A 27858-nucleotide genomic window follows, 5' to 3' on the forward strand; every position below is an offset into this window, starting at 1 on the left:
CTGGGTGGTGGGTACATTAGGCTTATAATGACTTTTGATATCTGGTAGGGCAAGTCCCCCTACTTTATTCAAAACTATCATGGCCTTTTTATTAAAATATTTATTATGGAAAAATTTAAACACATACAACAGTAGACAAAATAGTATAAATAATGCTGTATTAGTTTAGACAGTATAATCTTGGCATGAGAATAGACAGATAGACCATTTTTATAGAATAGAGGTTTCATAATAAGACCCTCACATATGTGGAAACTTGATATATGACATAGATGGCATTATAAAAATGGGTAAAGACTTGGGCAATAGGTATAGAACAGTGGGAACATTTATATAGAAAAAATAGATTCCTACCTCACACCTGAATTCCCATGAATGTATTAGCTGATATGTTGGTATATGGTATTGCAATTAACGAATGAAGTAGTTACATGTACTGACAGTCTCAAAAACAATATTGTGGGATAAGGGGTAATTGCAGAAGAATACTATGCAACGAGAGCATTAAGCTTTTAAAAACTTGCAACAGAGAGTAAAGGTGTAAAATATACATGGTAATGACAACTCCAGATTCTTTTTGTGTGTGTGTGTGTGAGGAAGATCAGCCCTGAGCTAACATCCATGCTAATCCTCCTCTTTTTTTTTTTTTTTTTTTTTTTTTTTGCTGAGGAAGACCGGCTCTGAGCTAACATCTATTGCCAATCCTCCTCCTTTTTTTCCCCAAAGCCCCAGTAGATAGTTGTATGTCATAGTTGCACTCCAGATTCTTGATAGTTATTACCTCTGAGGAACGTAGTGTATTTGTAATGTTTTATTTCTTAAAGTTAAAAAGAAATTAAAGCAGATGTAGAAATAACATTAAAAACTGATGAAGCTAGGTGATAGTAGATGTTCATTATAGAATTCTTATATTTATCTCCATGTTTGAAATATTTTATAAAGCATTAGTATAACCAAATGAAGTGTCTTGTTTGGATCCTAATTCAAGCAAATCTTCAAAAAACATTTTTGTGGCAATTGGAAAAATTTTACAACAGATTGGTTATTAGATTATATCAAGCAATTGTAAATTTTTTTAGGTGTAACAGTGACACTGTGTTTATATAAGAAAGTATCCATGTTTTTGGAAACGCATATGTAGTATGTTAGATAATGTAATATGGTTTCTGGGGCTTACTTTAAAATACTTTTAGCAAAGAAGGATAGTTGAAATAAATGTGGCAAAATCTTGATAATTGGTGAATCTTCATGATAGGTATGTGAAGGATTATTGTATTATACTCTCAACTTTTGAGTATGTTTGAAAATCTTCATAATTACACATACAAAAACAATTACTTTTTTTTTTCTTTTTTGCTGAGGAGGATTCGCTCTGAGCTAACATCTGTTGCCAGTCTTCCTCTTTTTTTGCTTGAGGAATGTCAGCCCTGAGCTAACATCCATGCCAATCTTCCTCTACTTTGTATGTGGGTCGCCGCCACAGCATGGCAGGCGAGTGGTGTAGGTCCGCACCTGGGATCTGAACCCTGGCTGCTGAAGTGGAGCACACCAAACCCAACCTCTGTGCCAGGGGGCTGGCCCCAATAATTATTCTTTAATAATAACTTGTACAGTTGGCTAACATGTTTGTTATGCTTTGCTACAAAAAATTTAAGTTTTTCCAACTTTATTTTTAACTTCTATTTATTTCCTGGTTTAAACATATATACATATACTTAAAGTAATATAACATATATATTATATCTTATCTAAATATGTGTAAATATATATAAAGGAAGTCAAAAATAAAATTTGACCTAATCTTCCTCCAGGCTTTTGACTGTGTGGAAACATGCCAAAAATAAGTATTTAGGTTTGGTATTTGTTTGCAGTTTTTCTGTTCATATTGACAACATGGCAGGGAATAGCTCTGCGTAATTTCCAAAAAATCAAAAGTAGCAGGGATAATTAGCATGAGGAGGTGTTCAGTATATAAACTTGAGCCTTGACAAAATTGTAGTTCTCAGAAATGAATAAAGTGTTCCAGAAGTAATGCTTTTTCTTTTATTTTTTCGTTTTACAAAACAATTTAACACTTAGAATATGGAGTTGATATGCACGGGTGCACACACACACACACACACACACACACACTTTGTGGTTTCATGTGTTTATATCTTTGCTCAGCTTCTGGGTCATTCAGAATATTTTAATAATGGTGACAAAATGATGTGAAACTGATGTTGAGAGTAGAGATTTCTGAAATGGCTTTACTGTAAATTAGCATGACTAGGTTTTTTTCCCTTGTTACTTATACCACAAAATTGTTAATTCCTGTGATTGTTTGATAATGATGAATATATTCACAGCTTTTAAAAGTTCTTTAGGGGCCAGCCCCGTGGCGCAGGCGGTTAAGTGCGCACGTTCCGCTGCGGCGGCACGGGGTTCGCCGGTTCGGATCCCGGGCGCGCACCGACGCACCGCTTGTTAGGCCATGCTGTGGCGGCGTCCCATATAAAGTAGAGGAGGATGGGCATGGATGTTAGCCCAGGGCCAGTCTTCCTCAGCAAAAAAGAGGAGGATTGGCATTGGATGTTAGCTCAGGGCTGGTCCTCCTCACAAAAAAAAAAAAAAAAAAGTTCTTTAATTGATATTATGTATTTTATCTTTTCAAGTACTTAGCAATTTATGCAGAAAAGTGTTGCCACTATCCTGCCTTGAGGGCCTTATGATTCCCTTAAAGTCATACAGCTGGTTAGTGGTAGAGTTAGATCTTAAATTGTTTTTATGGCCAGTCAGCTTAGTTATTGTGCTCTGTAAAGGAAATTGATGACTTTGCAAAGATGAACAGTGCTTCTGCATAAATGTCTCATGACTTTTAGATGGCAAAAGATATAAAAAAGAAGATAAGAGACAAACAGCAGCAGACTGGGAAAAGTTTTATAAGAGAAAATAGGGTTAATATCCAATATATATAAAATACTCTTCCAAATCAGAAGAAAAACAATTCATTGGAAACACAGATGAAGGATATCACCAAAGAGTAAATACTGGTCACTAATAAATGTATGAAAAGATACTCAACTTCTCTATTAGTAGGGAAATAGAGATTAAAACTATCACTATTTTTGGGCCGGCCCCGTGGCTTAGCGGTTAAGTGCGCGCGCTCCGCTACTGGCTGTCTGGGTTCGGATCCCGGGCGCGCACCGACGCACCGCTTCTCCAGCCATGCTGAGGCCGCGTCCCACATACAGCAACTAGAAGGATGTGCAACTATGACATACAACTATCTACTGGGGCTTTGGGGAAAAAAAAAAAGAAGGAAGATTGGCAATAGATGTTAGCTCAGAGCCGGTCTTCCTCAGCAAAAAGAGGAGGATTAACAGGATGTTAGCTGGATCAGGGCTGATCTTCCTCACACACAAAAAAATACTATCACCATTTCTATTCATGATGTTGGCAAGAATTAAAAAAAAAAGGCAAACAGTGACTGCTGGTAAGGTATGGGAAAACAAACGCACCTCTATATACTAGTGGTATGTTTATCTTTTTGAAGTCAGTTTGGCCAAACGTATGTCCTGCCTAGGCTTAAATCATGTAGTGGGCACATCAAATCAACTTAATATTTAAGAGATGGTAAAAGGGTGCTGAGAAATTAATCCTAACTTTTAAAAAACCTGGATCTAGTAACTGCCATGTACTATGGCATTCCTTTGTCTTTTATTAACTGTATCTTGAATGTTTACTTTGAGCAAGGTACTGTACTAATAAGCATTTTTCAATAAATTATTTTATCATTAAAACAACTTTTTGAGGTGGGTATTTTTATCCCCATTTTGTAGATGTGGAAACTGAGGCCAGAGAGGTTAAATAAGCTCATTTAGCCAGTGAGTGAAAGAGACTAAATTTAGCTCTAAAACTATCGCCTTAATCACTGTCTGGTTAGATAGTTAATAATTAATTGATTTGTGATACCTAGCATGCCATAAATCTTACCTTTATTAAAATGATTTCATTTTCTAGGTTAACATTTTACAACATATGCTTAATTTCTTTATTGGAATATTAACATAAATGTAATGCTTTGTTTCTCCATTGGAATGTCAGCCTGATAAAAGTGAACCCCTCGTTAATGGGAACTCTTTTACTTTTTTTCCAGAGGATCTGAAGAGGCAAAATGCAGTGTTACAAGCTGCACAAGATGATTTGGGACACCTTCGGACACAGCTGTGGGAGGCCCAAGCAGAGATGGAGAATATTAAGGCTATTGCCACAGTCTCTGAGAATACCAAGCAAGAAGCTATAGATGAAGTGAAAAGACAGTGGAGAGAAGAAGTTGCTTCACTTCAGGCTGTTATGAAAGGTAAAGACAAAGAAAGTTGGATCTGTTTTATGATTTTCTAAGATAAATGATTCTGATGATTGAGAACATTTTAAGAGGGTCTTAAAATATATCCTGAGTTTCATTTGTGGCTTCATATATTACCATCTTCAAGATGTACTGTCATCTTCAACATAAAAGAGAAGCCAGTGATATTGTAAGTGGATATTATCATCTGTATCTTTAACAAATTTAGTAACGGAGAATTATAGTGAGGTTACAGAGATATTGCATTAAATGAGAACTATAGTTCATCATAAGGTTTAAAGCAGGGCTTCAAAATAGATTTTCTTATAGGAGTCAGGCAAGTAATGTCAATGAGTAAAGTTTTATGGGCACAGAGAGTATGCAGAACTGGAGAGACCTCCCATGCAAAGAGTAAAGTTACTATTTATGTTTATTAGTTTCAGCTAATTATTGCCCGTCCAGTCCAGTGTTGCCATATCTTTTTCATTTTTAAGAAAAATTTGAGGGCCGGCGCCGTGGCTTAGCGGTTAAGTGCACGCGCTCCACTGCTGGCAGCCCGGGTTCGGATCCCGGGTTCGCACCGACGCACCACTTCTCTGGCCATGCTGAGGCCGCGTCCCACATACAGCAACTAGAAGAATGTGCAACTATGACATACAACTATCTACTGGGGCTTTGGGGGGAAGAAAAAAAAAAAAGAAAAATTTGAATTTTTGTGTGAAATCTTCATTGCAATCTGTGAGGTAGGATGGCCTATGGGATAGAGTAGACTTTATGGGCTGCCAACTTGTGACCCTTGGTCTGAAGGAAGAGTAGTAGTTTAGTCTCTATCTGCTGTTGGCACTAGTGCTTTATTGCTTCGTGCATTTCTGAGAAGATAAAAATCAAATAAAGTAAGTTGCTTCCTAAATCTTTGGGTTCCTGGAATTAGTTTAGTTAATATTATAAATCTTGTAAAAATAAATAGTGATGACTTTTTTCCCCCCATCTTCACAATTGTGTCATTTTTAACTTAGTGTTTTTTGTAAGAAGGCCAGTTAGACTAGCCCTGTTTCTGAGTTTGTAGCTATCACCTAGGGATTACTCTAAGCCTCATGTAACAATCGACTATAGTGGCTTACCCAAATAGGAGTTCATTTTTCTCCCAGAAGAAGAAATCCAGAGGTAGGTAATCTAGGGCAGGTTACAGTGGTTGCATCATGTCCTCAGTGTCCTAGGCTCCTTCAGACCTTCTGTTCCTTCATCCTTAGTATGTGCTTTCAACTTCATTTTGCCTCATGGCCGAAAAATGGCTGCTCTTCCTTCAGTCTGCCTCAGAAAAGCAAAAATTTGCTAGAAATCTCCAGCATATACCCTCCTCCCACTTTATTGAGGGGTGTGTTTACCCATAACTACACAGGACAACTGGAAAATCCAGTTTTTAAATTGGATCATTGACTTCCTAAACAAAATTGGGGTTTTGTTAATAAGGAAGAAGAAGGAGTGGAAATTAATGGGTAACTAACAGTGTTTATCACATAATGTTTTAAGATTATATTGAAGATAAAGCCATTTTACAAAGACTTTATAGAATCTGTCTCAATTTAGAACCTTGGGTTGTAGTAAAATATTCCAGAAACATATCCCTTTTCTCACACTTGCAGGTATTTGGATTGGGATGACATGTTATGTTTGTCCTAGGAGCCACAGCGTAGTATCTAAGGAGTTGGCCTTAAGTTTGAATTCTAGCTCTACTTCTTTCTGGTTATGAAACATTGGCCAGAGTATTTAATCTTTCCTATGCTTTCCTCATCTGTAAAATAATATATGATACAGGTTTATTGTGAAGATTACAGATGATGATTTAAAGGCCTTAGCAAAATTTTCATGCATAATAAGAACTAGAAATGTTAGTTTAGTTTTTTTTTAGTGAATTAAAAGATTTCCAGAAATTAGGCATAAGCTCTTTACATAACTACTTTTTAAATTTTAGTGTGCCGGAACATTTTTTTTCAGAATGCTTAGACATGAAATATTTGGTGATGTTTTGTAGAAACAGTTCGTGACTATGAACACCAGTTCCACCATAGGCTGGATCAGGAGCGAACACAGTGGGCACAGTATCGAGAATCCGCAGAGAGGGAAATAGCTGATTTAAGGAGAAGGCTGTCTGAAGGCCAAGAGGAGGAAAATTTAGAAAATGAAATGAAAAAGGTATGAAGGAATATATTCATCTGGAGACATATTTGAATCCAAATGCAAGATGTTTTAATATTATTGTGGTAATAGAAGTTGTACATAATTTAATGTTTTCTGTCGGAGAAATTATTTGGACACAGACCTAAATATAGTACTAGATACTTTGATGCCCTTCCCCCAGCCATTTGTATGGCTAACTCCCTCACCTTTTTTACCTCATGAGGCCTATCCTGACACACACACACCCCACCCCCGCCCCTGCCATTTAGCATTGCAACCTGCCCACCACCCTCCCTCATCTACCACAAGTCTGCTGATGGACCTTATCCTATTCTAATTTTTCCTTTTCCATAGCACATATTTCCTTATAGTATAGAGTTCATCTGTTTATTATGTTGTTTGCTACCTTTCTCTCCTTGCTAGAATGTAAGCTCCATGAGGGCAGGAGTCTTGTTTATTTGTGTATCCTAAATGACTAGAATAGTGTTTAGCACATAGGTGCTCAGTAAATATTTATTGAATGAGTGTTGTTGCTTGGTGATTGTGTCTAAACCAAAGCTTTAGAACAGACGTTAGGGCCGGCCCCGTGGCTTAGTGGTTAAGTGAGCGCGCTCCACTGCTGGCGACCCGGGTTCGGATCCCGGGCTCGCACCGACGCGCTGCTTCTCCGGCCATGCTGAGGCCGCGTCCCACATACAGCAACTGGAAGGATGTGCAGCTATGACACACAACTATCTACTGGGGCTTTGGGGGGAAAAATAAATAAATAAAATCTTAAAAAAAAAAAAAAAAAAAAAAATGAACAGACGTTAGTTTTCCTTCTTTCTCAATATACTTTGGTTCCTCTGTGATGAATGTACTGCGTATTATGCTTGAACATATTACCATAAGATGCCTGAACGTAGAGCAACTAAATATAAGGTGAAACATTGTATCATTGAGAAAATTTTAAAAGCTTTTTGGCCAGTTTTATTATGTAAACTTTTACTTTATTAATTTATATACATACATATATTTTAAATCACATACATATATTTTAAATCACATATTATAAAAAATAATTAGAATTTGATTTTTCTTTTCAATCAGATTAATCATAATCTTTCCTTCCTAATCCTTGTCCATACAAGGACTAGTTTTATGTATTTAGAAGGTTAATTAGTTTTTCAATAATGAAAAAATCGTCTGAGAACCCGATACCAAAAACAAAGAGCTTGAACCTTGAGTGATAGTTTTTTTCCACTCTCATTTCAGAAAAGGATTGTAATGCAGCCTCATCATGAGGATCTGACAATGTCTTTGTCATTGCGAGAGTCACTTAGTCATCTAACATAGTTATCCAAACTAGACAGCCTTCACTTCTCTCAAGTTGCTTGAGATGAATTCATATTTGATGCTGTCATTGGAAATTTTATTCCAAGCCACAAATACATATTCACATGAGGATAATTTTTTTCGTTCTTCTAATATATTCATATTCATGATTTCCACAGTCTGCCACTTTTTGTTGTTTTTAAAATTTATTTATTTAATTTTATTAATTTTATTTTTTTTGTGAGGAAGATCAGCCCTGAGCTAACATCTGTCACCCATCATCCTCTTCTTTTTTTTTTTTTACCAAGGGAGATTGGCCCTGGGCTAACATCCGTGCCCATCTTCCTCTACTTTATATGGGATGCCACCACAGCATGGCTTGACAAACGGTGCGACAGTGCGCGCCCGGGATCCGAACCTGCGAACCCCAGGCCGCCAAAGTGGAGCCTGCGCACTTAACTGCTATGCCACTGGGCCGGCCCCTTTAAAATTTATTTTTTAAAATAAATTTTATTTTTTAGAGCAGTGTCTGATTTACAGAAAAATTGTGAAGATAGTACAGAGTTCTCATACACTCCAAACCCAGTTTCCCCCTCTTATTAACATTTTACGTTGGTATGGTACATTTATCACAATTAAAAAACCAATATTGATTCATTATTATTAATTGAAATCCATTCTTTGTATTCAGATTTCATTAGTTTTTTCCTAATGTCCTTTTTTTCTGTTCCAGGATCCCATCCAGGATACCACATTACATTTAGTCATGTATCTTTTCGCTCCGCTTAACTGTGACAATTTCTCAGAGTTTCATTATTTTTAGTAACCTTTCTCTCATTTAAAAAAGAATCATCTTTAAAAGTTTTGTTTATAATGATATGTAACACTTGGAATTGTGAGGTCATCTTTGCATTAATAAATAACTCAATCTGTATTAAATTCTTTGCTTTTTCCCTCCTTTTTTTTCCTGCTGATTTTTATCAGCTGACCTCTGTAAGCATCCCAAATTAGCCTTGACTGAAGTTATTTTAAGCTCACATGTCTTTTCTAAACAGGACTTAGTTCAAAATAAAATGAATGATGAAATGACTTTGTAAGGACAGGAAAACAAAGTATACCTCTCTTTTCTGAGAGAGATGTTTTTTAGGGAAAATTTCCACTTACGTTTGGGCATATGTGATATTTTCCCTATCATGAGCAATTTAGGATAAGCTTGAGCTCATTTAAATTCGATGAATAAGGTGAATTTTCATTTTCGCTAGAAGGAGAAAAGCTAGACTTTTTGAGTCTGCCTTTGTTTTAGTATATATATATATATATATATACTAAAACAATATATATACAGAATATATAGTGAAAATGAAAAGTATATATGTATAATATATAATATATAATGAAAATTATATATGTAATTATATATGTAATATATATAATTATTTAATGAAAGTTCATTTATAATGAAAATTAAGTTTCTCACCAGTTTACTAGTATGGATATTCTTTCCTTTTAATCCATGTTTTTGAGACTGAAGGATGGAAAACAATATAGGGGTCATTCTTTGAGTTTGTTTCATTTAAATATCAAAAGTAAAATAATATTTAAAGTACTCTGTTTAAATAACTGGATGGATGGAAGCCTTTTTATAGCAACATAATTTTCTAATATTTTAGAAAATATATTGTTCTATTTTCTAATGCTTAAAAATAATCAATCTTTTCAGTATTCATAAGAAATTATGGTTTCATTAATTTAGTGACCAGAATTATAAAAAAGTATTTATTATGTGTATTTCCTTTTATATATAGAATATTTTCCAACTCAATTATTTAAAAAGTCAAATCTATCCTAGTGAATCCATTTTCCTACATACTCCCAAATTCTAAGTGGAATATTTGGGAAAACTATGATTATGACTTGATATTCAAAGTAATGCAACATTTAAAAGTTAGAGGTGGTTCAGTTGTGTGAGTGCTAATGCAGTGCCTGGTAGACTTGTTATACTAATTTTAACAAGTGAGTGGGTCAGAGTTTCTTAGAAAAGCAATAAATCAATAAGTTGTAGCATTTAATTCTTTTTAACCATAGGCCCAAGAGGACGCTGAAAAACTTCGGTCTGTTGTGATGCCCATGGAGAAGGAAATTGCAGCTTTGAAAGATAAACTGACAGAGGCTGAAGACAAGATTAAAGAGCTGGAAGCCTCAAAGGTGGTGAAACACTGTAATCTATTTGCTTGAAAACCAAGATTCTGCCCTAATGCGATGAGCAAAATTAGAATCACTAAGGGGGTAAAAACTGTAATTTAGACTATGCGTCTTAAGAATATTGCTTTCTTTAAAATGCAAAAAAATGCTTAGAGAGGATTTTGCCCCTATGGATATTTTAAATAATCACAGCAGTGATGCTTGTGCTGCTTTGTTACAAAGTTAGTGTTCATTTTCTTATCAGAGTGAGACCTGATCTGATTCATTTTCTTATCAAGGAAAATAAGCTGTTCAAAGATGACTTTGTTTTCTGAAGCCAGCCCCAGAATTGATCTTTTAGAGATGATGCAGCTACAGTATGGCTGGATTTGTTGGCCATAAAGACACAACAGAAGAAATACAAAAGGAACGTCAAAATTGTTAATAATTAATTAAAAGAAAGTAGGAAAGAAAGAAAAAAAATAAAAGATAGTAAACAAAAGCACAACAGAGGAATGTAGAAATGGGAAATGTATCAATAATCCTTGTAAATGTAAACTGATAATCACCTACTAAGAGAGATCAGACTAATCAAAGGAAAGTTGATATAGCAGTTGTAATGTGAAACAGGATGTAAGGGAAAAAAGAATTAAAAGAGATAAAGAGGGGGCTGGCCCCGTGGCTTAGCGGTTAAGTGCGTGCGCTCCACTGCTGACCGCCTGGGTTCGGATCCCGGGTGCGCACCGACGCACCACTTCTCCGGCCATGCTGAGGCCGCGTCCCACATACAGCAACTAGAAGGATGTGCAACTATGACGTACAACAATCTATTGGGGTTTTGGAGGGAAAAAAATAAATAAATAAAATCTTTAAAAGAGATAAAGAGGGACTCCATCTAATAAATAATCCATCAGAAAGACATGACAGTCATGAACTTGAATGCACTTTATATACCCTTGAAATATGTGAACTAAAAAGTGACACTTACAAGGGGAAATAGACATTCGCATTATAGTAGGAGATTTCAACTGACCTTTAGCAAATGATACTGCAAGCATAAAAAAATATTGGTAGGGATATAGAAGTTTTGAGCAACCTGGTTAATAATTTAGACATAATAGACACACAGAACCCTATACCCAAGAAAAAGAGACTATATTTTATACTGTAGTGGAGCATAGTAGTTAAGGGCTTAGCGTTTATTAGCTGGGTGACCTTGGGAAAATTACTTAATCTTACTGTGCTTTGGTTTTCTCATCTATAAAATGGGGATAATAACACTACCTTCTTCATAAGACTATTACAAGAATCATGTAAGTTAACAATAAAGCACTTAGGATAGTGCATGGAATAAAGTATTGTTATTTTTAGGTATATTGTACTTCTCATGAGGTCACAAAGAAAGTCAACAAATTTCCAAGAATTGATGTTATACAGACCCAAGTTTTTGACCACAGGTTATTAAATTATTTACTATAAAATGATAGTTAAAATGTCTGGAATTGAAAGCAATGAACTCATGGAAAAAGGAACTGTAAAATATTTAGAGTGATTTAATATTTTACTCAAGAATCTAAAAGCAGAACAATAGTACAAACAATATGAATGGAAGGAAATAATACAGGTAAGCAGAAATTAGTGAAATAGAAAAGCAAAAGGAAAGTTGAGAATGTCAACATGATGGAAAAAATGGAAAAACTAATAAGATAGGTGAAACTCTAATAAGACTAATCAGGAAAAAAGAAAAAAGACTCAAACTGTTAGAAATGAAAGAGTGGACATAACTGCAAATCAGTAGAGATTTAAAAATAATAAATACTATGAACAATGTCACACTAATAGATTTTTTTTTTTTTTTTTAGGAAAATTGGCCCTGAGCTAACATCTGTTGCCAATCTTCTTCCTTTTTTCCTTTTTTTCTCGCCAAAGCCCCAGTAGATAGTTGAATGTTTTTATAGTTGTAGGTCCTTCTAGTTCTTCTATGTGGGATGCCACCTCAGCATGGCTTGATGAGCAATGAGTAGGTTTGTGCCCAGGATCCGAACTGGTGAACCCCAGGCCGCCAAAGCAGAACACGTGAACTTAACCGCTACGCTACCAGGCCAGCCCCCCAATAGATTTGAAATGAAATAAATTTGATGAGATGAAAAAATTTCTAATAAAAGATAATTAGCCAAAGTTGTCTCAAGATAAAATAGGAAAGCTAAAGTAGTAACTATTTAAAAAAGTGAATTTATAGTCAAAATTCTGTCTCCTCTCCTCTGAAAGACATTGGACTTGGTTTCACAGGCAATTTTTTCTAAACCTCCTGGAAAGAGAGAATCCTTATATTTTACAAACTGTATTAGAGAATAGAAAAATAGGAAAAGTTCTCCAGCTCATTTTATGAGACTTATATAACTTCATTACAAACACACACACAGAAAGGTAGTATAAGAAAAAAAATTATATAGATCTATCTTATTTAGGAATATAGAAACAAAAATTTTCAACAGTGTAGTTTGTAAAGGAAAAAGAAAAAAAGACATCATGACCAAATAGGGTATATTCCCAGGAATTTAAAGATGGTATATCGCCAGAAAACCATTGTTATATACCACATAAAAAGATTGCAGAAGAGCAATATATGCGTCTTAGATTCAGAATGGCATTTGATAAATTTAAACACCCAATAACTGAATAAAGGGCTATTTATCAAACCTTCAGCAAGCATCATAATTAATGATGAATATTTCACAGCCTTACTATTAATAACAGGAACAATATGAGGATACCCACGTTCAGTGATTTTGTTCAGATTGTTTTTGTGGCCCTAGACAATGCAGCGAGACAAGATAAAGAAATGAGGGGTAAGAACTGGAAGGAAAGTGATGAAATTGATTTGCTTGTCTATATAGAAAAGCAAGAGAATGTTCAGATTATTAGACCTAATAAGAGTTCAAGAAGTTGAGATCAACATACAAAACTAATAGTGTTTTTATACCCCAGTAATATCCAATTAAAGAATGTAATGGGGAAAAAAAGATCCCATTCACAATAGCAAAAAAAAAAAAACCAACTATATAAGTTACCTGAAAATATATCTAAACAAAAATAGGCAAGATCTTTATGAAATACGTTAAAAATGAAGATCTGAATGCATGTGTGTTCCTGAATGAAAAGATAGTGTATTATAAAGCAGGCAGTATGTCCCCAAATTAGTCTATAAATTTAAAATTCCACTCAAAATCCAACAGGGTGTTTAATAAGGAACTTGATACGTAGATCCTGGAATTCATACAGACAAACAAAGGATCAGAAATATACCTAGCAAAATTTTGAAGGAAGGCCAGGTGAGGAGACTCGCCCTACCTATCAGATGTTAAGACTTAGAATAAAGCTGCTGTAATTAAGATTGTTATTGGTTTAGGGATAAACAAGTGGACTAGTGAAAAAGAATAGAGAGCCCAGAAGTAGACCCATATGTATATAGAAATTTGATAAATGACGAGTGGCATTACAAATCTGTGGGAAAAGAATGGATTGTTAAAAAATAGGCTTTTCAAATAATTAGTTATAAATATGGAATAAAGTGAAATCAGCTTTCTACTTCACAATTTACAAAAATTAATTTCAATTAATTAAAAACCTAAGAGTGAAAGTAAATCTTTAAAACTTTTAGATATTTAAAAAGGAGAATATATTATTTGGAGTACAAAAACATTTCTTAAATAAGACAAAAATATTCACTGTGAAAGAAAAGGCTGAAAAATTTGCTTACATTAGAGTATAAAACTTGGTTATTAAAAGATAACACAAAAAGTGAAAAGAGAAGCTGTAGACTGTTAGAACATATCCATATTTCATATACCTGACAAAAAATTCATATCCAGAATTAATAAAAATTGCCAAGTCATTAAGTGCCAAATGGCCCAGTAGAGAAATAAGTAAAGAATATGAACAAGCGATTCACAAAAGAGGTAACCAGAATAGTTAAGGAATGTGAAAAGATATTCAGCTTCACTAGAAATTAGGGAAATATAAGTGAAAATGGGATACCATTTTACCCTAATGGGATTTAAGTCTTACAGTACAAGTGTGTTGCGTTCACCCACTATTGGAGCCTGCAGAACTCTTCCCTGTCTCAGCCGCCGTTGTCGAGTTGGAGCTCCAGTTGACTATTTTGGAGTTCTCGGGGCCCTTGTTGCTTCCTTTTACTTTCTCCTGCATAGGTGCTGATACCATATAACTCCATATAGGTAGATTTCTGTAGTTTGGCCTCACCCTCTATTTATCACTTCTGTTTTTTTGTAGGTGTCCATGTGTTTCTGGTTTTGTTATTTTAGTAGTTCTGTTGTTAGGGCATATGGAATTCAAGGAAATTCACATACTGCCATCATCTTCCCAGAGTTCTGCTCAATAGCTTTCAAATGTTAGAAATTCATTAATTATTAGTTGAGTCAAATATTTATTCTAAGAAGTAATAGCTGATAGAATTAGCGTTTATATACTGCCATTTGATATCTGCCATATTGACTGTCTTTTACCGTCAACTGAATTACCACCCTCTCCAGGTGATAGGGAAAATGCCTCACAACAGTCAGCACTCTGTCATGCTTCGTTAGTATCTTTTTGGTTGGCTGACACCCTGTAGTGAAGCATCAAATTAGCAGCTTAAATAATCATTTTAGTCTCTGACTCGTACTACTGTATTATACTAATGGTCTAGGAGTAAAGATAATTGAAAACAGATCACCCATCTATTTCATGTTTGAAGAACTGAGAAGATAAAAGACATGAAAATGACCTTGAAAGTGAAATTAGATACAACCATTTGAAAAGCTGAAAGTTAGCTAAATGGCCAAAATTTAGGAAGGACAATTTGTAAGACAGGGTAAAAAAAGTGATTCTGTAATCACCTTTTGGGACAAGATTGCATTTTATTTTGGTTATAACTATTTCAGATATTAGACTATATTGTTAATATTTGAATATTATAATTGTTCAACAGAAATAAAGCAGTGTTTTAAAAGACCTGATTTTAAAAAGTATTCTGCACTTGCCTTAAAGTTTGTCTTCATTACAGTATGAGACCAATTATTTTTTCCATCATGACTTCCTCCTTTTTCATTCCATGAGTCTATGTCTGTGAAAATGTCTCTTTTTTATAAATATAAGGCATTTGGAATTACCTCACTAGAAATCAAAGAAACGCAATCTTACAAGAGTATGGTATCATTTTTATCTTTAGAAAGTAACTACTGTTTAAAAAAACCATTACCGCCACGTGGTGTTACAGTATATGATAAAATGAGCACATGTATGTGTTGCTCTGGGAATACAAATTGGAACTACCTTTGTGAAAAGCAAGGTACAAAACTGTTATGTGTAATCTCAATTGTATATTTACTCTGGTGATACGATTATAGATGATGCCTACTATTAATTATGTTATTTCTCCAGTTTTCCGTAGTAAGTATGTATTTGTTTTGTAATTAAAAATTGTAAATGTTAATTTTTTTGTGAATTTAAATTTATGTAAATATAAATTTTTTTCAAGGCACATCCAGAACTTACCATTTTACCTAAGATAGAAACTATTGTGAATTTCAGTTTAATAGAATTGCATCTTGTTTCAGGTTAAAGAACTGAATCATTATCTGGAAGCTGAGAAATCTTGTAGGACTGATCTAGAGATGTATGTAGCTGTTTTGAATACTCAGAAATCCGTTTTACAGGAAGATGCTGAGAAACTGCGGAAAGAATTGCATGAAGGTAAATATATTTTTAGTCTCAATCTCTAAGAGAACTATGTAAGTAAAATTGATACTGATTAATAACAATAACAAATCCTAAAATACCAGTCCAACATGTTAGTGATTCAGTTTAAGCTTTGCAGTTGGTTTGAATGTTCTCATGGAAAGCTGGAGATGTGAGGTCTACTAAAGATATTTGGATTGTTACTGGTTTCTCTTTCCTCTAGGACCCCAATAATAACAAGGCATGAGCTCTGGGCAGAAAGATAATAGGGCTGGGAACTTCTGCTTAAACTGCTTTTGCCTCCAGACCCATTTTGATGGAGGTGGATTAGCAAAGGTGAAAATGGGGCAGACAGGGCAGATAGTGTGTTCTGCTGTCTTTAAGGAACATCCCTGTTTATAAGGGACGATTTTGATTTCACTAGCCTGGTCACAGAGTGAGGCAGAAATTGACTCTCTTTTCCCAGGGTAGAGGAAGAAGGCTCATCCTTTCTCCATTAAAAGAAAAATATACTTTTGTCTTTAATTCTTTTAGTGATTCCCATATACCTGGAATTCTTAACCTTTATGTGTCATGGACTTCTTTGGCAGTCTTGTGACGCCCACTCAGAATAATATTTTTAATCCATAAAATACATAATATTACAAAAGAAACCAATTATATTATAAAAGAGTTATCAAATATAAATAACTGCAAACTTATGATATAGTAATAAATGTGCTATTTTATTTTATTTTTTTATTATTTATTTATTTATTTGTTTGTTTGTTTGTGAGGAAGATCAGCCCTGAGCTAACATCCATGCCAATCCTCCTCCTCTTGCTGAGGGAGACCGGCCCTGAACTAACATCTATTGCCAATCCTCCTCCTTTTTTTCCCCTTTTCTCCCCAAAGCCCCAGTAGATAGTTGTATGTCATAGTTGCACATCCTTCTAGTTGCTGTATGTGGGATGCCGCCTCAGCATGGCCGGACAAGCAGTGCGTCAGTGCGTGCCCGGGATCCGAACCCCGGCGGCTAGTAGCAGAGCATGCGCCCTTAACTGCTAAGCCACGGAGCCAGCCCATGTGCTATTTTATTAACACGTTAAATAACAAGGTCTATTAGCAGTAACTATTGTAATTTTGATGTAGCGATGTGCATAAGCGACATATTAACATATCTGCAACAGCTGTACTGGGATATGAAAATATCTATGACTTCTGTTGGTGACCAAGTCTTAGGGAGTGTTATACTTACTGTGGTTTGTTGCATACGTTTTGTAATTGAAAAAAACAATAAATTTCGGTTAGAGGTTAGTGAAAATAAAGATCTAATTGTTTTTCCTCATCCAAATGCATGGACTCCTTGAAATTTTATACTTGTTGTGGGTTATACTAGTGACATATTTTAATGAGGTTTAGGACTATGGTGATAGAGTGCTACAATGAATACTTTCAAGTGTATCAAATGCTGTGGAAAATATAGCTCTTTCATAAATAATTTAGGTTTGCATATTTTTTTTCCCGAATAGTGGAAAGCTGAAATTTTATAAGCCTACAGAATTATTTCATAAAACATTATGAAAATAACTCAAAGTTTGAGCAAGTCTTAGGCTTTCAGGAAACACTTTTCAAATGTGCTGTTATAATCAAAAAAGATAGCCAAACTCTGAAAGGGTATCCAAAAGAAATAGGAATTTCTGTTTAAACTATGTGCCCCAGCCCTTCCAGAAATAGTATAAGACTACCAAACCTTCCTAATATATCTGGAAAAGTATCTGAGAAGGTTCATTAAAATGATAAGGGGATAGAGTAATTTCCATACTGAAACACTCACACCAAAAAAATAGTATTTAAGTGAAAAGAAGACAGATAAAAATTGAGCAGGAGTGTCACTTACAGCCTAAATTGGGAGAATTAGATATGCAACCAAGTTAAGGAGAGTTGTATGTCATAGGTGCTAGGCTTGGAAGTATGTTTATGAGAGTTTATGTTAATATATTCACTAAGTTGTGCACCATCACCACTGTCTAATTCCATAACATTTTTATTACTCTAAAAAGAAATTCTGTACCCATTACCAGTGGTTCCCTATTCTTTCCTTCTCCTGAGCCCCTGGGAACCACTGATCTACTTTCTGTCTCTATAGATTTGCTTATTCTGGACTTCCGTATAAATGGGATTATACAATTTGTGGCCTTTTGTGTCTGGCTTCTCTGAAGGGCATTCAACTTGAGAGTGATAATATTAATTATGCACTTTAGAATGTTCAGTTTAACAGCAGTGTGGAGGATAGAGTAGAGAAGGCAAGACTAATGGCAGGAAGAATAAAAAAGGGACTACCGTTGTAGTTGTCTAAGTGATAGGGCTGATCTAAGACAGAAGATGGTGAGGTCATACTGCACAGGAGGTAGAGTCAGTAGGCTCTGTCACAGTTGAATGTGTTGGGGTGAGGAAAAGTCAGAAGTGTGAGTTTTCTCTCTCAGGTTTCTGGCTCGGGTTGCTGGGTAGATGAGCAGATAGATGATGCTACCTATTTTTTTGGCAGAAGATGGCTGATCTGATGAATATCAACAATACAAGCATTTACAAAGATTCTTTTCTTTTTTTTTTTTTGTGAGGACGATCAGCCCTGAGCTAACATCTGTGCTAATCCTCCTCTTTTTGCTGAGGAAGACCGGCTCTGAGCTAACATCTCTTGCCAATCCTCCTCCTTTTTTTTCCCCCAAAGCCCCAGTAGATAGTTGTATGTCATAGTTGCACATCCTTCTAGTTGCTGTATGTGGGACACGGCCTCAACATGGCCGGAGAAGCAGTGCGTAGGTGCGCACCCGGGATCCGAACCCGGGCCGCCAGTAGCGGAGCGCACGCACTTAACTGGCAAGCCACGGGGCCGACCCCCCAAAGATTCTTTGACTTATCCTGAGAGGTCAAAACTAAGTGGGCCTAAGAAGGATTCCTGGATAACAGATTTCTCAGAATGTATTAAAGACAATTAGGAGTGGTTACTGTACCTTTGGCCTTTAGAGCAACACTTTCCAAAGTATATTCCCTAGAACACTTGTGAGTGGCCCTGTGGAAAGGATTTTTTGGCCAAATAAAATTTGGGAAATACTGTATCATATATCATCTTCCAAGAGAACATATGTGTCCTTAAGACCCTGAGCCCAAAGTCCTGCAGTAAAGAAATCTTTAAAAGTTTATTTAACCCGGAGTTTCTAAAACTAACTGAACACAGAAATCTTTTTTTCACATGTTCCTGTTCCTAGGAGCATACTCTGGGAGACTCTGCTTAGAGAGATGGTGTGGGGACAGCTGCCATGTCCTATGACAGGTTGCCCCTTGGTTCTTGTCAGAGGCAGAATCCCAGACAGAATGGATCATTGGCCAGACCTGGTCTAGTAGTCCTGTGTTAAAGAAATTACCTACCATTAAAATTCAGTGTTTTTGATTGGGGGGGTTCCTAAACAGTTTGCCATCTCTTGGAGCAAGAGCGACAACAACACAACCAGTTAAAACACACATGGCAGAAGGCCAATGACCAGTTTCTGGAATCTCAGCGTTTGCTGATGAGGGACATGCAGCGAATGGAGATTGTGCTAACTTCAGAACAGCTCCGACAAGTTGAAGAACTGAAGAAGAAAGATCAGGTGAATAGCAGTTTTGTAGGACTTGCTTGCTTTATTAATAATACACCACCCTTCCCTGCCCCCCAACATGTGATTGCATTACTTTATGTATATTAGAGATTGACTTAAGCCTGAAACAAGGTGATGTGTGCCATTTCAAAAAACATAGTAGCTGAATTTGAGGGATTTTGTTTTTCAGCTTTAGAAATGGCCTTATCTTGGGTAAAAAAACTGATTTAGAAATGATCCTCTTCAGAGAATCAATAGTACGTATTTTTGAGAAAATCTTTCTCTACAGTTCTGTCCAATTCTCCTAGGGCTCCTGAATTGTGTTAATCCAGGCCAAGTCTTCCATGACGTTGCTCTAAAAGCCTTAGAGTGGGGATGGAGAGGCTGAGCGATATGAAAGGCAGGTGTCCACCGTGCTGCATACCCAAGATCCTGTTTTCTCCTTATGTTTTTTAAAAAATTATTTAAATTACGAGTAGTACACAGATACATCCTCATGTTAAAAATATTTTGTTTTAAATACAAAATGAAATAATAAATGTAAGTGAAAATCTCCCTTGGCATCTCCCATACCTCTCTTCGCAGAAGTAACCACTTATTGTAATCAGAAGTACTTAGTTTGGAAGATAGTCTTCCAGACCATTTCTATGTGTTTATAGGTGTATGTTTAGTTTTTTTTCTATACAACTGCTATCATAGTATAAGTATTTATTCTATAGCTTATTTTTCTCATAAGCATTATCTTGGATATATTTTCACATCAGAGACCTATCACATTCTTATTAACTGGTAGCGTGGTTGTGCTATAATTGACTTAGTCTTTCTCCTTATAGTGGGCATCTAGATGGTTTCCTTTTTTTTTTGGTCATTTCAAGCAGTGTTGCAGCTAATATCCTATACTACTTATGTTTGTGTGCCAATATTTCCTTAGGATAGCTATGTAGAAGCTTTTCTAGGTATTATAAGAAATATTTTAAATGACCTGGTATGACTTAGGTTTTATTTCTCAGAAGTTTCTTCCCTTTTAAATTTCTTTTCTGTCTCTTAATTCTAACTCATTCACCTTGTGTGTAGACACAGTCAACTTAAAGATTGAGATTCTAAAGTACAGATCTATTCATGCCCCTCCTGCTGCCCATTGAAACAGTCTAAACTCCTAAACTGGTCGTTTAAGGCCTTTATTAATATTTACCAAGCGTTTACTGTGTGCCAGCATTGTGTTAAGGCTTTATATAGAAAGCATTATCTCATGTAGTTCTCAAAACAAACAAACAAAACAGCAAAACTCTCCAAACGAGGTGGGGACTAATGGCAGATCTGAGGTTTGAGCCAATCTGATTCCAGAGTCTAAGCACTTAGTCCCCACCCCTTCCCATATCCCTCACTTCTCATGTACCTGCCCTCTTTTCAGTCACGTCAGATCATTCAGTATTCCCCCACATGCCTGCTCTTCTGTGCCCCTGTACCTTTGTACATGTTTCCTTTCTCCCTGGAACCCTTGCTTGTCCCTCATGCAATTGGCAAACTCAGCCCTTCAAGATCCAGCTGAAGTGTTAACCTTCTCTGGGCCCCCTTTTCAGATGAAGTCAGTCATTGTGAGAAAACATATAGTATTGTAATCGTTTGTGTTTGTCCCTTCCCACTAGACTGTTTTGGGGAGTGTCGAAGGTATCTTATTCATCTTTTGTTGAGTGAATTATCACATCGCCTTCAATCTTTTGTTTGTATTTCATATAAATTTTTACATGTTTCTAATGGATATGTAATGTCATAACCTTTTCCTATTTGTTTTCTACAATAATCTGAAGGAATATTCTACATACATTTTCTTTCTTGGATCATTTGAAGAAGAGGGGGTGGTTTGCTTTCTTGTGTTTTGCCTTTCACATTGTATATTTCTCTTGGCCGCTCTTTCCTGGTTTCTCCTTTATACGGGAGTTCATACTTGTGCCTAGAGTATTAAAACATTTTGTTATGATTAGATGTCCTTATATGGGATTACAAAACAAATAAACTTGTGTCCAGTTTTCTGTTATCATAAAGCTTTGTTCTTTTTTATTTGTTTTGAGTGGTTAACAAACTATATGAATCATCGAGTATAGATTACCTGGGTAACATATATATTTTTTTCTTTCTAACTTTTAGGAGGAAGATGAACAACAAAGACTTAATAAGAGAAAGGATCGCAAAAAAACAGATGTTGAAGAAGAAGTAAAAATACCTGTAGTGTGTGCTTTAACTCATGAAGAATGTTCAGCCCAGTTATCAAATGAAGAGGTATAGTGAATCTGTAATTAAAATCATCAAATACATGATGTTACCATTTTTAGCTTCTCATACATCAGTCAGTTACATTGTTCATATGGGAATTGCATAGCTACTAGCTGAAAAGTAGATAAAATCATAATATTTATTTTCAGTTGTTTTTATGGTATTGTAGGTAGTACTATTTGAAACATGTAACAGTTTCTCTCAGAGTCTCTGAAATAATTAGATATTCTTTTTTCCAGTGATTCCAAAATTAAAACATTAGAAAAAGCTTTAGTATTTACAAAATCTTTTTTGATATGAATAATAAATGTTGCTGGGCTGGCCCCGTGGCTCTGCCGTTAAGTGCGTGCGCTCTGCTGCTGGCAGCCCGGGTTCAGATCCCGGGCGCACACCGACGCACTGCTTGTCTGGCCATGCTGAGGCCGCGTCCCACATACAGCAACTAGAAGGATGTGCAGCTATGACATACAACTATCTACTGGGGCTTTGGTGGAAAAATAAATAAAATTATTAAAAAAAAAAATGTTGCTAATACTTTGAGCTTTTTGTTTAAAAGAGATTATCTAAAGTATTGAAACACTTAACTCCTATAACTTATATGTGAGTAATAACTAGTGTTAAAGTTTAAGCCTTGAGTGGGTGAGATTTGGCAGATTGTGATGGTCTAGGGTAGAACATTTCAGGTATTGGGAATGGGTAGAGAGACCTGCAGGTGGAAAGTATAAGGTGATGTTCCCATGGCCTCATCACCTCTCATCTGCAATGTGGCAGCCTCCTCGTTAGGTTTCCTGTCCTCAGCTGTCCCACTCCACTGTACCCTCAGCATTACTGTCAGATTCATTTTTCTTAAGTGCAGCTGCAGTCAGGTCATTCCTTGACTCAAAAACCAAAAACACTGACTCCCGTTACCTAAATAATTAAGTACAAATTCCTCCCTCAGACCATCGAGGCCCTTCATAATATGTACTCTGTTTTAGTCACATTGGTTGTCTTGTTGTGCTGCACTCCCTACCTTACATGTTGGTTCCTTCACCTGGAATGCTTACCTCCCTTTGTGTTTCTAAGTATTGAAATCCTTCTGTTCATCCTTCAGGACTCATGTTGATAGCTCCTCTTCAATGAAGGAAATGCTTCTCTTACTGCCTTTAGGATAAAAACTAAAAAAGGTCCCTAGCTTGGCATACCAGGGCCTTCACAGTTGAATGACCCTTCCAACTTTGCCATGCTCTCCACTTCCTTGTGGCCAGACCTTTCTACTTACTCATGTGCCTTGTTTATTGTGCCTGCTGATTAGAATTTCATACTCATCCCCCAGCCCTACCTCCTCTCCCAGCCTGGTGAACCAGTTTCAGTTCAATTGGATGAGGATCTTTTCTCTCTTTCAAAGGCATCATGTTTCTGTTTAGTTTGTGGATTTACTGTGTCATGTATAATCTGCTTCCTGGTGGCTTATATTTTCACGTTTATGGATTGTTTGACGTTAAAAAGACGTTTTAGAAAATCCGAAGTATGATGTAGTTGTTTTTCTACATTCTTTCTTTTGGATTGTACACTGAGGACCACTTGGCCTGACTCTGCTGTGCATTTTTTTAATAGTTCGGCTCCCAGGAGACCTTGTCTCAATTTTTGGGTACTGCCAAATATTATGTGGTTTCTGTGTCATGTAGTCCTGTGTCCAGAAATGTTTGAAAATGTTTCAGACTTTTCAAAAAATATTTTAGCAGGAAAACAGGAAAGGGAGATTAGTTGTGATTTACAATGAAGCCGTTTTCTTATTTTTGATTCTCTCTTGACAGATTTATATAATGTGCATGACGTTATTTCCTGACATTTGAAATATCTTTTAGACTCTCAGATCTGATATTTTGAAGTTTGAATATTGAGTATCCTTATTTTGTGTTGAGAGTCATGACAGTGTACTTTAGCTTGTTGGTTTAAAGTTAATATGGAGTACTTTAGAGACTTAGGTTTATTGCTAAAAACATTTAAAATTTGTAAGACCTTGTATCTTCTCTAACCTAATGCTTAGAATATGCTTTTCTCACTAGAAAGGTAATATATGTTTATTATGGAAAATATGGAAAGTACAGGAAGGTCATACAAAATAAAAATAACTGGTAGGTAATTCTGCTAACCACCACTAACATTTTGGTATGTACTTCTCCTTTCCCTTTTTCTTTTTTTGTTTCCAAAGTTAACATCTATGTGTTTGTATTTGCACTTCTTAAATATAATCTGGATTGTTACACTACATAATGTTTTATGTACATTTTTTCCCTATTTAAATCTATCTTTAAATGCTTTGGCACATCAGTAAATGTTTTCCCCCAAAATGATATTTAATGGCTGATAGTATTTCAGAATGTAAATGTACCATGATTCTTTAATCCCCCACTAATTGATTTATGCCTAGATTTTAATTTATAAAGGTGGCTAAGTGATGACACAGAGAGGTCAATCCCATTGAAAGAAAAGTTTAATGTTATCACAGTCCCCCTAGAAATGAGAGTCACAGTACACCATGCAGAGCCACAAGGAGAAGCAACAGAGTTGGTCATGAGGCAGAGCAAGAGCAAGGGAAAGGCTTGGACCACAGCCATTATTAGGGTTTTTGAGGGAAAGGCAAGGCAGAGCAGGGTAAACAGCATAGGATTGGCTGGTTTGAGTAATTCCAGTGGGCTTTGGGACAGGGGAAGTACTGGCTTGGTGTGTAAGAGTTAGATAAAGGAGTTGATTGGGGGTATGGTCTCAGGATTGGTTGATTTGTATATGAAAGGCATGTTCATAAACAAGTTGTTTATTATTGCTAGGAATCAGCTAGCTTGGGAGGAGTAGTCTCTCCCTGGCCAACAAGGCCCCCAAAATGTCAAAAACATCATAAAATATATAGAAAATAAAAACCATGATTAACATACTAATAGTTAAGTTGGTTCCATTTTTTTTTTTACTAGTATAAAATTTTTTATTGTTATAAGTAATGCCATAATGCTCCTGTATATAATTCTTCCTTGTACAAAAGTCATTATGGATTTACCTGATTACTTTCTTAGTATAAATTCTTGGGAAAAGAACTGCTGAGTTTAAGGGCATAAACATTTTTAAGGTATTAGAACGTATTGTTGAATCATCTTTCAGAAACACCATAACAGTTTACACTTCCCCTAGATGTATATGTTTCTTATGCTGTTACCAGCATGGTAGTCCACTGTTTTTAAAATGGCCACCACAACATTTTTGCCCCTGTTAGCTTCCCTCTTTGGTGTCACAGCAGCATTGTATATGACAGCATTAGATGTTAGACTCCTTTGTAAGCTAACAGAATCGGTTCTCTTTCCAGTTTTTACTAGGATACTTATTTGGGACCTTTGCCATAGCTAGCTTAATATATACTAGATTTGTGTTCCTCAGCCATCTGAATTTCACAGATGAAAAAATCTTTAAAAAGAGGGAAATGGAGGAACTAACATAAAAGTTGTCAACTTTTTATTATGCCAAGTAAGAATATTTTTTAAACATTAAAAAAAAATCTGTATTCCAGGCTTTTCCAGTTCATAAAAGGAAGGAATTTTAACAACAAAAAGTAGAAAGGATATTATCTTAAAATAAAGGCTAGTCCTTTAAGTTGAATAAGTTTAATTTCAAGAAAAACTTCCTGCTTTTTCCTTGTTTTCTAATTTTCCTGCCGCTGTACAACTGTGTCATGGAATGGTGCTATGCTTTTTGACTTTGAAAATGTCCTGCACCACATTATTTTTAAATTGGGGTGAAATTCGCATAACAAAATTATCCATTCAAAGTGAGCGATTCAGTGGTATTTAGTACATTTATACTGTTATGCAACCATCACCTCTGTCTAGTTTCAAAACATTTTCCTGGGGCCGGCCCGGTGGTACAAGTGGTTAAGGATGTGCGCTCCGCTGCAGCAGCCCAGGGTTTGCAGGTTCGGATCCTGGGTGTGCACCGACACACTGCTTGGCAAGCCATGCTGTGGCGGTGTCCCATATAAAGTGGAGGAGGATGGGCATGGATGTTAGCCCAGGGCCGGTCTTCCTCAGCAAAAAAAAAAAAGAGGAGGATTGGCAGATGTTAGCACAGGGGTGATCTCCTCACAAAAAAAAAAAACACAAAAAAACCATTTTCCTTATCTTTTTTTGTGTGTGTGGAGGAAGACCAGCCCTGAGCTATCATCTGTCAGCAATGGTCCTCTTTTTGCTGAGGAAGACTGGCCCTGGGCTAGCATCCATGCCCATCTTCCTCCACTTCATATGGTACGCCGCCACAGCATGGCTTGACAAGTGGTGCGTTGGTGTGCACCTGGGATCTGAACCCTGGGCCACTGCAGCGGAACGTGTGCACTTAACCACTATGCCACCAGGCTGGCCCCTCAAAACATTTTCATCAACCCCAAAGGAGACTCCCTATCCATTTAAGGAGTCACTCCCTATTCTCCTTTCCCCTCCCCCTCTGGCAACCACTTTTTTTTTTTTTTTCTGTTTTTGTCTCTATGGATTTACCTTTCTGGACATTTCATATAGATGGGATCATACAATATGTGACCTTTTGCTTCTGGCTTCTCTCACTTAGTGCACCACATTTAATGTGTTCATTACACCTTGCTTGAGACTTGGTTTCCAGCATACCACATTATACTTGTTTCCCTTCTGCTACCCTGGCTACTCCTTCCTCTGTCCTTCCCCAAAATGTTGGTGTTTCTCAGAGTTTTCTGCTCTTGGCCTTCTTCTCTTCCTACAGTCTCATCCTAGGTGTTTTGATTTGCTGCTGTGACTTTCATTACCATTATACAGTGGTTATTGCCAAGTCTCTAAAGACTTACATGTCCCTCTGTCGGGTGGACATCTCTACTAGGATGTACAATAGGCACCTCACATTCAGCATACCAGCTACTGAATTTCAGGAGACATTCCCTCACTCCTTAAGTCTGGGCTAAATTCCTCTTCTTGGGCTACCAGAGCGTTCAGTACATAGCTCTAGCCTGTCATTTTATTAAACATGATATTCTCATAGCCTGCTTACTTGTTTATTTTTTTCATGAAACCATAAGCATCTTGAGGTCAGAGTTGCTCACAGGATACAAGTTGTATCTTGCTCACAGTTGTATCCTGAGTGCCTGGTTTAGTGCCCAGCATATAGAAGACACTGAATAAATGTTTGTTCAATGAATATATGAAGGTAGCACATTAATGATTATCACATGTAACGTGGCAAAATACATTTAACACATGATAGTTTTTCCTCTTTGAAAATATAGAGAATCGTCTAACTTGGCAATATATATTTTCACATTTCAGGAGCATTTAGATAGCACCCATGGTTCAGTCCATTCCTTAGATGGAGACTTACTGTTGCCATCTGGAGATCCATTCAGTAAATCGGACAATGACATGTTTAAAGATGGACTCAGGAGAGCACAGTCGACAGACAGCTTGGGAACCTCAGGCTCACTGCAATCCAAAGCTTTAGGCTATAACTACAAAGCAAAATCTGCTGGGAACCTGGACGAGTCGGATTTTGGACCATTGGTAGGAGCAGATTCAGTCTCTGAGAACTTTGATACTGCCTCCCTTGGGTCACTGCAAATGCCAAGTGGGTTTATGTTAACCAAAGATCAGGAAAGAGCAATCAAGGCGATGACACCAGAACAAGAAGAGACGGCGTCCCTCCTCTCCAGTGTCACCCAGGGTATGGAAACTGCTTACGTGTCCCCCAGTGGTTACCGCTTAGTCAGTGAGACAGAATGGAATCTCCTGCAGAAAGAGGTGAGTTATCTTTCTTTTTTCCTCTTGCCTCTTTGAGGCGTACAGCGTAGCTCTGGGATTTATTGTTCATTCAGTAGATAGTCCCTGGAGCCAGTGCATGTACGTGTAGCCAGCAAGTGGATGTTAACCCATATCTTCTGACCCTTGTCATAGTCTGCTTTGGCTATTCCAGGTGATATGACAGAGAAGGGAACTAACTAGCTAATTGCATTGAGTGTGAACTTCTCCACCTGAAGTCACACCTCTGAAGTTGGAGCAGTAGCGAAGTTTAAGTTAGAGTAGCCTGAATTTGGTTTGCTCTGCAGTGTTCTATAATCTCAATGTATTCCAAGATTCACACTTTTTCATCTTTCCTTGAGATCTGAAGTGCAAATGCTTGTCAGCAGTTGATGCTGAGAATGAGTTTAAGGAGGTGGTGGAAAATAAGGGAGAGAAAAGGCAGTCTTTAAGATGA

The 27858-nt window shown here is 36.5% G+C and overlaps 1 protein-coding gene across 2 annotated transcripts in view; it reads left to right on the forward strand.

Moving 5' to 3' along the window:
* Positions 1–27858, forward strand: part of RABEP1 (rabaptin, RAB GTPase binding effector protein 1) — a 112751-nt gene that overhangs the window by 57801 nt on the left and 27092 nt on the right. For both annotated transcript variants that reach the window (XM_004433223.3, XM_087440587.1), the window contains exons 3-9: positions 4139–4342; positions 6360–6520; positions 9905–10024; positions 15619–15754; positions 19190–19368; positions 21502–21633; positions 26937–27404. In XM_004433223.3, coding sequence (XP_004433280.2) covers positions 4139–4342; positions 6360–6520; positions 9905–10024; positions 15619–15754; positions 19190–19368; positions 21502–21633; positions 26937–27404 — 1400 coding nt within the window. The remainder of the gene's footprint in view (positions 1–4138; positions 4343–6359; positions 6521–9904; positions 10025–15618; positions 15755–19189; positions 19369–21501; positions 21634–26936; positions 27405–27858) is intronic.

This window comes from Ceratotherium simum, chromosome 16 (assembly GCF_057802395.1).
Source record: "Ceratotherium simum simum isolate JZ-2026a chromosome 16, ASM5780239v1, whole genome shotgun sequence".
Classification (NCBI taxonomy): Eukaryota; Metazoa; Chordata; class Mammalia; order Perissodactyla; family Rhinocerotidae; genus Ceratotherium; species Ceratotherium simum.